This window comes from Paroedura picta, chromosome 3 (assembly GCF_049243985.1).
Source record: "Paroedura picta isolate Pp20150507F chromosome 3, Ppicta_v3.0, whole genome shotgun sequence".
Classification (NCBI taxonomy): Eukaryota; Metazoa; Chordata; class Lepidosauria; order Squamata; family Gekkonidae; genus Paroedura; species Paroedura picta.
In genome coordinates this window covers 117,459,486-117,475,257 of record NC_135371.1, presented here as the reverse complement: position 1 = coordinate 117,475,257, position 15,772 = coordinate 117,459,486, and the positions used below count along the sequence as shown (strand labels likewise).

General features: G+C 48.1%; 1 protein-coding gene across 1 annotated transcript; it reads right to left on the bottom strand.

The window, feature by feature from the left end:
• Positions 1-1,613: 1,613 nt before the first annotated feature.
• On the bottom strand, positions 1,614-15,282 carry LOC143832637 (CCN family member 1-like). The gene is made up of 5 exons (XM_077327334.1): positions 15,034-15,282; positions 13,432-13,645; positions 7,510-7,836; positions 5,148-5,353; positions 1,614-4,499 (listed from the first exon to the last, which is right to left on the bottom strand). The coding sequence occupies exons 1-5, from the start codon at positions 15,082-15,084 to the stop codon at positions 4,191-4,193; spliced, it is 1,107 nt and encodes a 368-aa protein (XP_077183449.1). The 5' UTR covers positions 15,085-15,282; the 3' UTR covers positions 1,614-4,190.
• Between the last annotated feature and the right edge of the window lie 490 nt (positions 15,283-15,772).

Sequence of the window (15,772 nt, the reverse complement as noted above, 5' to 3'; positions counted from 1 at the left end):
GTAGTGCTGAACTGGAATTCATCAAGAAGTTTAAAAACACCTCCTGAGGACACAGGCAAGGAGCTGTGATCGTTCAGCCTTTAAACGCTGTTAGCTAAGTTGGCAAAACTAGGGAGATTTTACTATCACCGACTGATGTTCTTGCAAATTATCTTAGTACTTTCTCTTAGTGCTTCTTGCATTTCACAGCCCATGTGTATCTAATGAAGCAAAGTTTGTGCTGGAATAAAAATTGGCTTATTTCTGAGGTGCTACAAGACTACTGTTTTTGTTGCAACAGACTAAACATGGATCCTCCATTGGAATTCTTGTTGTCAGGTATGCTGTCGTGACTGAATTACAGGTGTTGCATCACAAGGAAATGTTTCTATGTAGATCTTGAGCCTTAATGTAAGAACACCAATGCTTTTAAAATGAGACAGTATAGCCTACCTGTACAAATATATTCTTAGAGATCCCAATTCATAAAGCAACAGAACTCACCTACCCTGATCATCCTTCTGGTCCTATCCTCTGTTATATTTTTCAGGCTTCTGTCTTCAATTGAACAGATGGCCCAGAATAATCCAGTCCCATTCTTTGGAGCCATTCAGGCCTACCAGCAGTTGGTGCTTCTTCAAAATGTTTAGAGAACATCCTTAATTTTCTGTGAACATATTTGGGGACTTTTGCCTGGGAAGGCTTTAGACTGACCACTGGAGATCTGATTAGCTGTGCAGATTTTTTTGCAAAGGTTACGTTGACAGCAATTGCTACCACAACACAAGAAACTTCACTGGGTGACTGTAGGTAAGCTGTGTGAATGCAAGAAAAGATTTAAAAATAATACAGCATACTAATTTTAAAAGGTACCTGGTTAAACAGAGCTTCTGCCTGGAGTGTTGAAGAATCTCTCCTCCAATCCCTGACATTTTGCAGTTGGGTCTCCCTCCCGCAGTAGCCATTTTGTGATTGTGCCCACCACCCTGTGTCACCATTCTGAAGGGACTCACAGGCTCAAAAAGTTCTCAGATTGGCAGCAGCTTTCTAGAGTCTCAGGCAGAGGCCTTCCACATCTGCCGCTACCTGATCCTTTCAACTGCAGATGCCAGGGATTCAATCTGGGCACTTCTACATGCCAAGCCAAACAGCTGTTCTGCCATGGAGCCAGGGCCCGCTTCCTAGGCCCTTTCTGCACTCACTTCCTCCCTGTAAATCTTGCTGAATTCTGGTCATTTTGTGTCTACTGCCTTCCTTTTCCCCAATTTTAAATACATCACCTTTCTGCATTTGCATTCTTCCAATTTTCAGTCTCCTTCCTGCTTGATGGGGGGGGGGGTTTAAGCTCCATCTAGCATTAAAGGAGCATAAGGCTGGAGAGTGCTTTATTTCCTGCCTTTTGACAGCCAGAGCAAGCTCGGGGAGGAGCAAGTGGAGCACAAGTCTGCTTGTTTATCTTTCTTTTCCTGCAGGACTGGGGGGGGGGGAGAAGAGGGGAAGGCAGCAGCCTCACAGAGAACAAGATGGGGAAAGTAAATCCAAGAGGCAAATATCTGCTCATAGAAGTCACTTTAAAATAGATCCCAAAATGAGGGCAAAAACACGGAATGGCAACCAGGAACCGAGCAGTCTTTGAACTGATGCCCTGACCAATAAACAACAGACTGCTTCGCTACATCAGCATTGGATTTGCCGGGGAGGAAGTTAAACCAGCAAAACACAGAACATCTACACTTAATACTGGGGCTCTCGGAGTGGTTTCCTCAAACATAGCGAGTTATATCTTCTCCTGGATATCACAGGAGAAAGGTAATGTCACTGCAGTTCAATCATAGATGTTGCAGAGGGAAAATTCAAAGTGCTAAATATCAGAATGGAAACTGAATAATGTGTAGATGACTTTCTTTAATTCGAGGTCACCAGGGATAAAATTTTGTTGCAACAGACTAAACATGGCTCCTCCATTGGAATGGATTCACCCCTAGTTTGAGGGACTCATGAACCAAGAGCGTCTGAGGTCCAGAAGACCCAATGTTTGCTTCTCCACATCTACCTCAAGCAGATCAGCTTTATAGCAAACCTGTTCCTTTTTGTATGTCACCCTACAAAGTAGACACCCTGAAAAAATTACAAGCAGGCAGACAGATATTCAAATGCATAAAGATGTGACAAACTTTTCACTATTCAGGCTAGTAACATCAAGATTTTAGATGGTGGGGATCAAAGCTGTGCTTAAGTGATGCAAAGCAAGGAGAGCTTCATTATGAAGCTAAATAGCCATCACTCCAAACCAGTGTTGAAGTTTTCCTTTATCCAAAAAACCCTCAACAACAACCAAATGTACATAAAATAAAATATCCATCTTTGTTGCAAAGGCTACTTTGCTGCACACATAAATACAGGTTTTCCCAACAGAACAAGAATGACTAATTGCTTAAAATCCTTTCCAACAATGGCATCCTGTTCTGTTCCTTTTGCTGCTCTCCAGGAACATATAGGGAACAGGATGAAACAGAAAGTGCTTTAATAATGATAGAGAAGGGGTGCTTTTGGGCTCTGTTGTGATATGACTGATGCAGCAGAGAGCAGAGTATCTCACCCAGATATAACTTGTCTTCTGCAAATCACTGTTGCTCCAGCTATAGTGTGTTAGCCCCAGAGACAAACCATGGTTTTTAAGAAGTCTAAAAGTGCTTGGAGAAACACATTTCTTCTGAATAAGCATCACATCTGGGCAAACACATTTTGAAGCAACATGGAACCCTGACAGATCTGCTAACCAGAGGTAAATGTAGACTGAATTCCTATTCTACAAGCAATGATCTTCCATCCAGTTCACCTTCAAATTTTTTTAAGGTCTCTATCCAGGGCCTGTTGTGTATGTGTACTTTTCCCTAATGCCTCTTTTAAGCTTTTTTAAAAAAAGTTTGGCAACTCTGCACCAGGCTGAGAGGTGACCTGCTGAAGCACCAGCTGTAGGAAGAAGCTGATCATGCACACGCCACATCTCTTCTGCACGCGTTCGCCTCCAATGGATTGTTGCAAATGGTCTCTCCAGGAAACATGAGCAGGGGTTTTGGCAAAGCTTGGCTCTGACTGGGATCAGAGTGGGATGCAAGGTTTCAAATCAAAGACAAGGAAGAGGTTATAGGTAGAGATCCAAACAGCAGGCAGGTAAGGGAGGGGGAGTCCTACTCAACTCGTTTTGGCCACTTTAATCTCTTCCTTTGAAATGCATAAGATTAAAAAATAAGAATCCCATTAATCTCATTTGCTTGGCTTCCTGACTTAGGCCTGGCCCATACATAAGCAGGAATGACAGGGAAACAAAACACCTGTGAACTGATGGGGTAGACCAGCCTGTATTATGACTGCAGGTGGAGGGCCGTATTTTGGAATATTCCCGTGCTATAACACAAGCAAACAAAGAGAGGAGAGATACAACTTTCCTCTAGTCTGTGCTTGTTTTCTAGTCATGTGGATTTTTTTTAACATGAAGAAACACCTCCATAGCTTCAGTCTATCCCCCGGCAGTCTCAAGCAGTAGAGACCATGCCACTGCCTCAGGATCCCCCTCCCCCCCCCCCCATTGTCGTTTCTGTCTCCTGCATGAACTCAGGCCTCAGTGTTCATGGGGCTGCTCTGATCCCAGTCTAGGGAGAATCATGGTTGCTTTGGAGGCATTGCAGGAGACTTATTTCCAGTTCAGTTGAGAGCTATTAGTCTGGCGGGCAATTTCATTCTCTTCTGTCCTCCTGCCTCGAGGGTCACAGAGCTCTGACCAGCTTGCAGTTTGGCAGCCCGTCCTAGTCATTCTATGAAGCTATGTTTCCTTCTGCTTCTTGGCACCATGGGGCCAAGAACGTAGAATCCCGGGAGGGGAGGGGATCAGGTTTCTTTGGTTGCCTCCCCCACTATTCACTCCAGGCCCAGGTCCAGCCTGAGCCTATCTGGATTGAATTGAGAGACTGACCCCGGTCCCAGGAGACCTATTCCCCACATAGTTAAACATCCAGGTTCCCAGCACCAAACAGCGCATTCCCCAAAGACGGGGAATTTGTGCACCTCCAGTATTTTAGTAGCATTTGTACTAATGGTAGCAGGGTAGCTACAGAGTGTCCCAGCTCCCTAGCAGAGGGGCCTCAAGTCCATGGGGGTGATCAAAGTCATTTCTGAGGCCAGCTTGGCTCATAAGCTGCTAGCAGGTCTCATTACTCCAGGAACTTGTGAATGTCCCCTTGGAGCCGGTACCGGGGGCCCACAAGATCTTCACGGAGCAGCTGGCAGTGAGTGGGGCTACACTGGCAGGTGTGGATCATCATGATGTTCTTAGAGAAGGCGCTTCCATCGGGGCAACGGAAGGGTACGCTCAGTGTGCGAGTGCGTAAGGGCACACAACAGCGTCCATCCAGACATGCCCCACAATAGCTGGGTTGGTAACGGCGTGGGCTCTTGCAGCCAGCATAGCTGAACCTCACTGGTTCCTGCACTTTGTGGGTCCTCAGGCACTTTTTGCCTTTCTGGAAGAGAAGAGAGGGAAGCATTTAGCGCAGCACATGTGGCCTCATATAATGCATAAAAAGGGGCGCTAGAAGGCTAGGGATTTAATCTGAAGCTGAAAAGCACATTGCATAGTACAGTTGGGGGGAACCGACCTCTTTCCATTCCCATCTTGCCTAATCCTACCATTTCAGTCCAGGAGCACCTTTAAAACCAACAAAGTTTTATTCAAAGTGTAAGCTTCCATGCCCAGGCACATTTCTTCAAATACTGTCAGATCAAAGGCTTACAGACCATATCCATAACACCAGAGGGCAGGGCAGAACACTCCTAGTCTTGGCTCTCCTCCTTTCCTGACTGCAGATAGCTCACAGGCCCTTGTGGCACAGATCCCATTCTCAAGAGCTGAACTGTGGTTGTAACATGATGGCCACCTCTGGGTTGGGAGATCCCTGGAGATTTGGGGACACAGCTTGGGGAGGCCAGATCTTGGGAAGGGAACTCAAACAGGGAGATTATAGCGTTTACCCTCCAAAGCTGTCATTCTCTCCAGAGAAATGGCAGATCTGGAGATCAGCTGTAATTCTGGAAACACTGCAGGCCTCACCCCGAGGTCAGTCACCCTAAATTGTGAGCAGCACTCTCTCTTCACACTCCTCTTACTTCACCTTGAGCTTGGTAAAATCAGGTTTCCCACAAGGCCTGATCTGACACAGTCGGGTCTCTTTGATCAGTTTGCACTGCGGGTTGTCACTAGTGATCCGGGTGGAGATGCCGAAGCCGCAGCTCTTGGAGCACGGAGACCAGTTGGTGGTCTGAGCCAAGCACTTGTGCTGCTGTTTTGACGTGTGAGCCTGTAAGAGTGGCCTCCACACTGCAGAGAGAAGGAAAGCCTTGTCATATCACCATTGCACTCGCAAGGGAAACAATGAGCAAATGCCAGTACTCCTGGACCCTGTGCAAGAGGCCCGTGAACAGTGAGCGTGGGAAGGGAGCCAAACAAAGAACCAGGCAAAGGCAGGACAACCACTAGCTGTGCATCCTAAACGCAGCCTTCCTCTCTGTGGACTGCAGGATTGCTTCTGAACACCAGATGCTGAAGACAAACTGGGGGAGACAACTGCCTTGCTGTGTACTTTCCAGAGGAATCCACCTGATCACTGTTCGAAACAGAATGTGAGACTAGACGAACCTTCGGCCTGATCAAGCAGGTCTCTTCTCACAACACAAGCCGACCTCTCCGCCTCCTTATTAGCCACACAAATATGGGAAGCGGGTGTGTGGGAAGGGGGCAAGGAAGCAGAAAGCAACAAGGGATGCCGAGTGGACTGGATATTGGCTTGGTTATGGCAGGAATCCTTAGGAGACCCTCAAGCACATTTGGACCAAAGCAATATTTGCTGATCTAATCCTCCCTTATTATAAGAGCCTCTTGTGGCACAGAGTGGTAAAGCAGCAGACATGCAGTCTGAAAACTCTGCCCATGAGGCTGGGAGTTCAATTCCAGCAGCCGGTTCAAGGTTGACTCAGCCTTCCATCCTTCCGAGGTCGGTAAAATGAGTACCCAGCTTGCTGGGGGGTAAAGCGTTAATGACTGGGGAAGGCACTGGCAAACCACCCCGTATTGAGTCTGCCAAGAAAACGCTGGAGGGCGTCACCCCAAGGGTCAGATATGACCCGGTGCTTGCACAGGGGATACCTTTACTTTTAACCCCCCCCTTCCCAATATCCCAGAAGGGAGCAAAAATCTGTCTTTAGGGAAGAAAATGCCTGCTGCCAAATTTTGCAATACAGCCACTAAACAGTAAAACTATCCCAGATTGGGAACAACACAGCCATTGCCTAGAAGGCAGGAGAATCTCCTCCTTATGAGAATGCTTTTCAGTCCCTCCTTTATAGCTACCATCATGCTTAGAAGAAATAACAGCTGGGGAACCAAAACACATGCGAGGGAACGACCACATTCCATGCCCCTTAGGAGCATCAGATAGCAGAAAGGAAAAGGGCTACTCCCACGCTTACCCCCTATTTTTGTTCAGTTTCCCCCCCCTCCCACTGGGAGGCATCTCCCAACAATGTGCCTGCCTTTCCCCTCCTGTCCTTGAAGCAAACTTGCTTTTAAATTCTCGGGTGTACAACCTCTCAAAATTGCTTTTCAGAGCAGCATGTGCAAGGTTACAGCCAAAGCAGGTGGCAGAAGCTATCCCCAGGTTCACTAAGAGGGTAGACGGGAAAGGAGAATGGCAGGATTCTAGTAACAGCCTGAAAAGTCATTGGATGGCAGATCTGGCAGACAGCCTCCAGTAGGAGAAGACAGCTGCCAGATCTACACATTGCAGCAGGTCAGCAGAAGCCGGTTGCCTATTCTGAGGCCACATATCGATACTTCTGACCTCTGCTCGAGGATATACACAGGCAATGGTTTGGATGAGGCTGCCGCTGTTCCCCCTCCTCCCCAGCACCAGCAGGGCAAACCTAACTCGAGTGACATGCAGAACGGATACTTCGCCACTGTCTCTTGAATGAAATGCCTCCACCAAGCAGTTCAAGGAACAGACCCATTATCAAACTGCGTTGCCACCTGGTAAGCCATGCAATATAATAGACTTATAAACATTCAGATATGCCAATCTGGTACACTGTTCTTTTCACAAGCAGCACGTGGAAACTGCTCTTATTACTCAAATTTCCACAGGGCAGATGCCTCATGCAACTCTCTATTGCACATTGTATTCAGCGGGGTGGCCTGGGGTGGGGGAGAATCAAGAGAAATATTCACACATAGCAAAGAATTCCCCCTAGCAAACACTCTGTGAGGCTCTTTGGCAAAGTGAACTCAGATCTAAAAAAACAAAAACAAACAAACAGAAAACAGTAAAAACAAAACCCTGCACCTTTGAAAGGTTTTCGGAGACTTGTTCATTTTCACATAGCAAAGGAGACTGGAAGCTCCTATTGACAAAGCTTCAGTAACAGCCCCCCCCCTCCCCAAGCATAAATATTTGGCATTCCTCCTCCCAGCCTGCTTACCTGGTAGGTTTTTCCAGTGTCCACCTTTGCCCACATAGATGAGCTCATTGCCATTTGCTTCTCCATGCATGTTATACTCAAAGGTGACCCCTCCATACTTCTTGAGACCTTTGCTGCACACAAACCTCTTGCAGCATTGACCGGGTACCTTAAGGAGCCGGGGGCTGGAGCAACCCAACGAGGTCAGAGGCAGCTCCAGAGGGCAGAGAGGCTGGCAGCCCACAGCCCCGTCAATGCAGGTACACTGATGTTTGCAGTTGGGCTGAAAATTCTCTCCGTTTTGGTAGATACGGCCATTGTATTCACAGGTCCGGCCTTCTTGTTTGGCTAGGAGGTAGGAAGGGGGGGGGGAGATGTCTTAGGAGTCAAATAAACATACCCAGGCATACAGAGGTGGGGATGTGCAACTAAAGGTATATGGACTGTTTCCAAGCATCATGGGATAGTGTTGGGCAAAACCACCATGCAAGAAAGGACTTGGTGTTCAAATGTTTTGAAGATCATCCGAGTATATTCCCCGGGATAAAGGTTATTGTTGTACAACCTCCAAGCAACAATAACCAAACATATCCTTATCCACTGTTGTTCCTCCATATATTTCTGAAACGTGTCCGGCTGTCCAAGTTGGAATAGGGCCAATCAGGGTGCAGCCAGCTTTGTCCTGATTGGCCCTGCCCCTGCAGCTCCCGCACTCCGGCCCTGGACTGTAGCCTCTTTGCTCTCAGACGGCTCAGTGCCTGGAGCCAGCAGCAGCCAAAGGGTCATGGTGGAGGGCTTGCTAACGAGTGCCTCCCGGCCTGCTGACTGCCTGCTAAGGAGCTCAGTCTCGGCCCTGCTAATATGCTGCCCAGCCCCTGCCAGTCTGGTGTAGTGGTTAGGAGTGCAGACTTCTAATCTGGCAAGCCGGGTTCGATTCTGCGCTCCCCCACATGCAACCAGCTGGGTGACCTTGGGCTCGCCATGGCACTGATAAAATTGTTCTGACCGAGCAGTGATATCAGGGCTCTCTCAGCCTCACCCACCCCACAGGGTGTCTGTTGTGGGGAGAGGAATGTGAAGGCGACTGTAAGCCGCTTTGAGCCTCCTTCGGGTAGGGAAAAGCGGCATATAAGAACCAACTCTTCTTCTTCTTCTTCTGCCCAGCCCTCACCCGCCCCACTTGATCAGGATGTGAGCTGCGGCCCAAAGCCACCTTAAGCTGCCTGGCCAGGGACCATGGGAGGGGACCCTTTCAGGTCCCGTTCTTAGGAATGGGCTTTGAAGCTAGTCACAGAAGACTGGAGTTCAGTTCCTGCTGATCTCCTCCAAGACAAAATCCAAGGCCAAAATCAAAGCTTAATATATTGCCCACAGATGCAGCACACGCCTTTGGCCCCAGCATAAGAAGTGGGATTAAGGCACCCATCACTGGCTAGCAGAGTCGAGTTGTTAAGGGCTATGTCAACTAGAGAGGAGTGTTTTGAGCTTTAAATAGCTGTGTGAAAACAGGATGTGAAGAGTCCTCATAGGCTGGGATCAGGTTGCAGCAGTCTGTGCTGGAACTGGAGAGGCTTTACCTGGTAGCAGAGCCCAGTAGAAACCCAGGGGGACCAAATTCTATTAAAACGTGGCCTTTGTCTTCCTCTCCTATTTATTTATTTATTTATTATTGTATTTGTAGCTCTTCAGCCTGTTTCCCACCTTGGCACATGTGTCCCTGTGGAGCTATGGCCAGGCTTCGCACACTTTCCAGTGGGGCTCAATTAGGGTTTCCACCACAAGCACTCCAAAACAAGAACACGTTGTGAGAAAATGATGTCTTAAAAACATGGAAACATTAACAACGGCCAGGTAATATATTGAAATTAAAGTTGTTTCCCCCAGTTATGGCACAAAGGAGCAGTTTCACTACTAAATAAGAAATGGTTCCGTAACGCAAGAAGCAAGCAAAGGTTAAAGGTTCATAAACAATCCTGGATACAAGGACTGTGGTATGTCTATCAGTACATGATAGTCCATGAGAAAGAGTGCTTACTCATTGTTTCTTGTTAATGGTCATGCCTTCTAAAAACAGGTCTGCCTCTCTAAAGCTATTAACTGGGAGAGAAGAGGCAGGTGAGAGAGTGAGAAGGAACAGGTGACAATGCAAACCTTTCTTAACCTATACACCAGGGTTGGGTGGCAGGGGCTCATGGTAATTGTAGTCAATTGACATCTGGAGAGCCACCATTTGGCCACCCCTGCAAACACCTTAATCAGGGCAATTCCAGGTGTTTATGTGCATGTAGTTGTTCTTAAAGGCTGCTGGCATCCAAGAGTAAGTAGAGTCAGCCTCCAACAGCTCTGCAAGAGCTGCTTGGCTCAGGCCCAGCAGAGGCAATGATGGGCATCAGCTCACCAAGCTGCCTCCTTCTGCCCTCCTGCCATCTGCAATATGTGGGCCTGCTAGCAGTACTGTTGTCAGTGGTCCTTCAAGTGCATCCATTCAAAAACACAGGGACCATTCAGTATGGCTTGGTTAGTTATACTAACATTTGAACTCCCCACTGCCCCTGCTTACTGTCTGTTAACCTTGATCCTAAAGGTCTGCGGCAGAGCAGCCTTGCTAGCATGGTGTAATAGGTAGAGGGCCAAATTAGGATGTGGCCCAGTTGCAGATTCCCATTCTGTCATGTAAACTTTACTGGATGACCTTAGACCAGTCATTCTCAGCCTAACCTACTTCACAGGATGTTCCGAGATTAAAATGGAGAAGGGGGAATGCTGTAATCTATCCAGGTCCTAATTGAGGAGAAAAATGAAGTAAAATTGGGGGAAAGTTGGCAAGAATGAGTGGGTAGTTAGACAGAGACCCCTATTTGTATCAAGGGAAGGGTATAGATCTTCTACATGGAACAAAAAAAAATATCCCTACGTAGTCAAACAGGGAGTTAGCTCTAAAGAGTACAGAGATCCTTGGTCTGGTGTGATTAGAAACTACCTTAAAGTCATATAAAAACTCAAGATGAGTTCTAGTGTGGTGGAATGCTGGAAAACATTTCTAGAATGCTGGAAAGAGTATACCAGACTTCTGAAACTACAAGAGTCAGAGAATATCCAAAGGAAGTTTACTGGAGTGTTTAGGGAAAACACTGGAGCAAAAGCCTCTTAACATAAAAATGTAAATCACTGTGAAAAGCTTAAGAAACTCTTATTAGACTGAAACACAAGAACTAAAGTCTGTGCATGTACTGATTTTACCTCAGTTAAGTTATCTCAGAAATTTCAACCCCTGATTACACCAGACCTTTCCACTTGACGTTGAATTTCATTAATTTTGAACTTCTAAATGCCATTTCAAATGCCATTTTTGAGTTTAAGTTAAAAGGCAATTCCTACCCTTTCCTCTGGCCCCTGGGCCGAGCCTATGGCTGCCTGCTCTGGGCTGGGAAATGCCTGGAGACTTTGGGGAGTGGGTAGGACTGGGGTAAAAACAGGAATATTAAGTATTCACACAGAGCAAAGTCCTAATTACAAGCACATTGTGTTTATGCCCTAGATTTTAGAAACACAGTAAAAATGTATAATCCAGGCGTTTAAAAAAATCCAGTTCATCACTGCATATAGGATCAGCTCTCTATCATATATAAAATGTTAGTATAACTATATGATGGTCAATCAAGCTTTTTTGTATAAGAACCTTCATGACAGTAGAGATTGTAACAGACCACCTCAGCAATTAAGAAGTTCTTCTAGCTGGAAATAAATTCCCCACCCATTCTCTGAGATCTTTGGATAACATCTGGGGTCAATACAAATGACAAATGGAGTTACAAGAGAGTACTGTAGGTATTCTACTATCCTTGGAGATTTCATGCATCTCTCTTCTGCACTGCTACCCTCGTGCCTACGGATTACCAAGGCTCTTCTCCAAAATCCCTCAATTTGACCTATTTCGCTGTTCTGTTTTCATTCTTCCTAAAAACAATGGAACGTAGATGAAGATGGGCTCCAAATTTGTTGCTTCTCTGGAGGGATATAAAGAAGACAGTATCTTTGGCCTCACACACAAGCTGCTGTCATCAACCTTGGACAGGGGGCTCTGCCTTACCCCTCCTTGATAACCTCTCTTCCTCCTCTGATTAAAAAACAAAGCACAGTATCATAGGTTCCCGCCAATCTGATTTCCAGATCTAATAACTCCATCAGCAGGAATTTGTTTGCCCGTCCCTGAATTCTTGTTCACAAAATAGGGATTCAGTTTGTCATTAGATATTGTACAGTGTGAGAGCCAGTTTGGTGTAGTGGTTAGGAGTGCGGACTTCTAATCTGGCATGCCAGGTTCGATTCTGTGCTACCCCACATGCAACCAGCTGGGTGACCTTGGGCTCGCCACAGCACTGATAAAATTGTTCTGACCGAGCAGTGATATCAGCGCTCTCTCAGCCTCACTCACCTCACAGGGTGTCTGTTGTGGGGAGAGGAACGGGGAGACGACTGTAAGCCGCTTTGAGCCTCCTTCGGGTAGGGAAAAGCAGCATAACTTAACCAACTCTTCTTCTTCTTCTTCTTCTTCTACTACTACTACTACTACTACTACTACTTCTACTACTTCTACTACTACTACTTTGTATTGGACAAACGGTAAGATCTCAGTGACCATATCAACATTCATTTAATACCACACATCTCTTGATACCTAGTTGTTGTTGTTATGTGCGAAGTCGTGTCCGACCCATCGCGACCCCATGGACAATGATCCTCCAGGCCTTCCTGTCCTCTACCATTCCCCGGAGTCCATTTAAGTTTGCACCTACTGCTTCAGTGACTCCATCCAGCCACCTCATTCTCTGTCATCCCCTTCTTCTTTTGCCCTCGATCGCTCCCAGCATTAGGCTCTTCTCCAGGGAGTCCTTCCTTCTCATGAGGTGGCCAAAGTATTTGAGTTTCATCTTCAGGATCTGGCCTTCTAAAGAGCAGTCAGGGTTGATCTCCTCTAGGACTGACCGGTTTGTTCGCCTTGCAGTCCAAGGGACTCGCAAGAGTCTTCTCCAGTACCAGAGTTCAAAAGCCTCAATTCTTTGACGCTCGGCCTTCCTTATGGTCCAACTTTCGCAGCCATACATTGCAACTGGGAATACCATAGCCTTGACTAAACGCACTTTTGTTGGCAGGGTGATGTCTCTGCTTTTTAGGATGCTGTCTAGATTTGCCATAGCTTTCCTCCCCAGGAGCAAGCGTCTTTTAATTTCTTTGCTGCAGTCCCCATCTGCAGTGATCTTGGAGCCCAGGAAAATAAAATCTGTCACTATCTCAATTTCTTCCCCATCTATTTGCCATGAATTGAGAGGGCCGGATGCCATGATCTTTGTTTTCTTGATGTTGATACCTAGAGAAATGCCTAAATCCATTTGAAAGCACTTCTACCACACAAGGCAAGGGTGCAGGGACAAACAAAATCCCTTGCTACATCTAATCGTCACCACCAGCAACACAAGAATGTGCCAGAAACCACTGAATAGTACCTCAAGTAGAAGCTTCTTCAGAAGTCTTACTTCAAAAACAGTTCTCGTGTGTGTGCATGTGTGGTGAGTACCGTCAAGTCTTTTCTGACTTATGGCAGCCCTATGCATTTTAAGGACCTCCACAATGACCTGTCAGTCTTCTAGTATTCTTATCTTATTTTGTTTGGAATTGGCTCATCATAGGGTTTTCGAGTAAGAGATCCAAATCTTGTACAGGGGTTGAGTAACAAAGTTGACGGAACAACAACCCTGGATACACCCTCACTAAATTAACAAGGTGAAAAGTTAACCAGCGGAGCAATCTACAGACACATGAGAGGCCACACCAGTATTCTGCTAGTAAGGGCTGTTATAGCTGCTCTTGAGTGCCAGGGCCACCACAAGGGCCCTTGTTACCCTCAGGACCTGCCACCCCCCTCAAGCGCACAGCATCCCTTACCCCAACAGATGCCCCTGCTCGCCAAGGGGTCGGCTCCAAAGTTGCACTCCAGGCCTTTGTGGGGGTCACAAGGTGCCAGCTTGTCACAGTCTTCGTTGAGCTGCCGGGCACACACCTGACAGCAACCGCAGTCATCCAACACCAGACTGACTCCAGGGGGGCAGCGAGGCAGGCCTGGGGGGCAGCGGCATGGGGAGGGGCAGCGGCAAGATGCCTGGAGAAACAGAGAGAAGGCGCTGGTGGCTGCTGGGGCTGTAAGGCTGAGCCCTAGAGAATATTACAATGCGAATAGCTAGAAAGAGCTCAGGGAAGCAACGAAGTCCTTCCAGATTATTAATAATAATTATTAAATTTCTAACCTCTTGTGGCGCAGGGTGGTAAGGCAGCAGACATGCAGTCTGAAAGCTCTGCCCATGAGGCTGGGAGTTCAATCCCAGCAGCCGGCTCAAGGTTGACTCAGCCTTCCATCCTTCCGAGGTCGGTAAAATGAGTACCCAGCTTGCTGGGGGGTAAACAGTAATGACTGGGGAAGGCACTGGCAAACCACCCCGTACTGAATCTGCCATGAAAACGCTAGAGGGCGTCACCCCAAGGGTCAGACATGACCCAGTCCTTGCACAGGGGATACCTTTACCTTTACCTTTTTATACCATCCCTCCCTATACATACACAATAAAATAACAAAAACACTTCCGTTAGGGAGAAACTTCCATCTGTTCTGGATTGTCTAGGGGTCCATTTTTCCCGGACTCTGGAGTCTGGCTTACTGCGATTCTCCCCTACCCCCTTCCACCCGGTAGGGTTTTCAAGGCAAGAGAGTTCAGAGGGGCTTTGCCAATGCCGGGTTCGGCGTGACGCTGCCCCCCATATTCGTTCGGCCTTCCCCATCTAAATACGAGCCCACCCTGCTTGGCCTGCGAGGGCTGAGGAGATCGGGGCTAGCCTGGGCATTTTCGCCCGTTCTGATCCTCGCCTGCCCGGTATGGGTTTTATTTTTGTTTGTTTGTTTGTTTGTTTTAAGTTTGTTTTAAATAGGCGACACCAAAATAGTTTCCTAGATGGCGCTGCATGCCACGGAGTCCTAGCATTCCCCCCCCTCCCCATCCCAAATAAATCGCGGTAATCAAATCCTCGCCAGGATCAAAGCGGCCGTCACAGAGGCACCGGGTCCAAAGCGCCGGTACCGCGGGAGGCCGCCAATAAAGCCTCACCTTCCATTCGGCGGGGTCGTTCTATTCGTGATTCCACCGCCCGCCCCGTATGGAACAACTCCGCCGCATTTAGACGAGCATTGCAATCTGGCCCGTTTAGCAGGGCTCGGGAGCATCGAGAAAGCAGCCGGGCTCGCCGAGGGGCAAGACGGGAGGCGCCCACCCTCGGCACACGTGCGCTCGCGTCTTGCGGGGAACCTCAGTCCCCTTGACCCACACAGTCCCCTTGACCCCCCCCCCGGCCCGACGGCTCGGGAGAGCCCGCCAACCTTGGATGAAACCCCACGGCCAGTTCTGCCGGCTGAGCGCTGCTGCGGTCACTGTCAACAACAGCAGCAGCAGCGCTCACTTGGCGAAACGGAGCGGAGAAAGCCGACGACAGCGTACTCACCAGCGAGAGGCATAGCAGGAAAGCGACGGTGGCCAGGGCACGCAACCCCATCACTCTTGGATGGGAGAGAGAAAAGGGGCCAGGAAGCCGGAGAGAAATGACGGCCCTGGATCAAAGAGTAACCCGCGAAATTAACTCTCGTGGGATCTGGGGAGGAGAGCCAGAGTTTGGAGTGGCTGCGAAGCCGTCCCCGCGATTTCTCGCCTCTACAAACTCCTCCGGACTTTCTCTCGCTCGCCCCCCCCTTTTTTTGAGCAACTTTCACTACCTATAAAGCGACTACGTTCTGTATTTATATTTCCCCGGGGCCACTCCCACCTACCGGGCTAGGAGCCAATAGGAACCTCCTCGTTGGCCAATAGCAACGGTGGCGCACTTCCAAACATTCCAGGGGAGGGGCTTTGGGAAGGTGGGAGGGGCCGAATGAATAGAGTCATTCATAAAATTAGAAGGCCCGTGCATTCCGAGGCGATGCGCGTAGCCGCGCGCGGGCCAGGATGTTCCGCTAAGCAGACTAAGGCTTTTATGGAGGCTCCTGAATAAGGTTCCAGGCTCCCATAGGGCACATCAGCGCATAGACATCCCAGTGTGAGGAGCTGCCCAGGCCACAACCGTTCCTGTCTGCAAAAAGCAAATTCGGGTGAAGGAGGGTGGGAGGAAAATGGAAGAAGAAAAATAAACTGTAGGAGGCCCACACTTTCCTTGCCAGGGCAAGCTTTTGATCAGGGCAGGAGGGCAG

Excerpts from the sequence above, each read along its gene's own strand:
- LOC143832637 (XM_077327334.1), bottom strand. The coding sequence starts at position 15,084 with ATGGGGTTGCGTGCCCTGGCCACCGTCGCTTTCCTGCTATGCCTCTCG. Across the intron at positions 13,646-15,033 it reads TCCTGCTATGCCTCTCGCTG|GCATCTTGCCGCTGCCCCTC; the intron begins GTGAGTACGCTG and ends CTGTTTCTCCAG. Across the intron at positions 5,354-7,509 it reads ACACTGGAAAAACCTACCAG|TGTGGAGGCCACTCTTACAG; the intron begins GTAAGCAGGCTG and ends TTCTCTCTGCAG.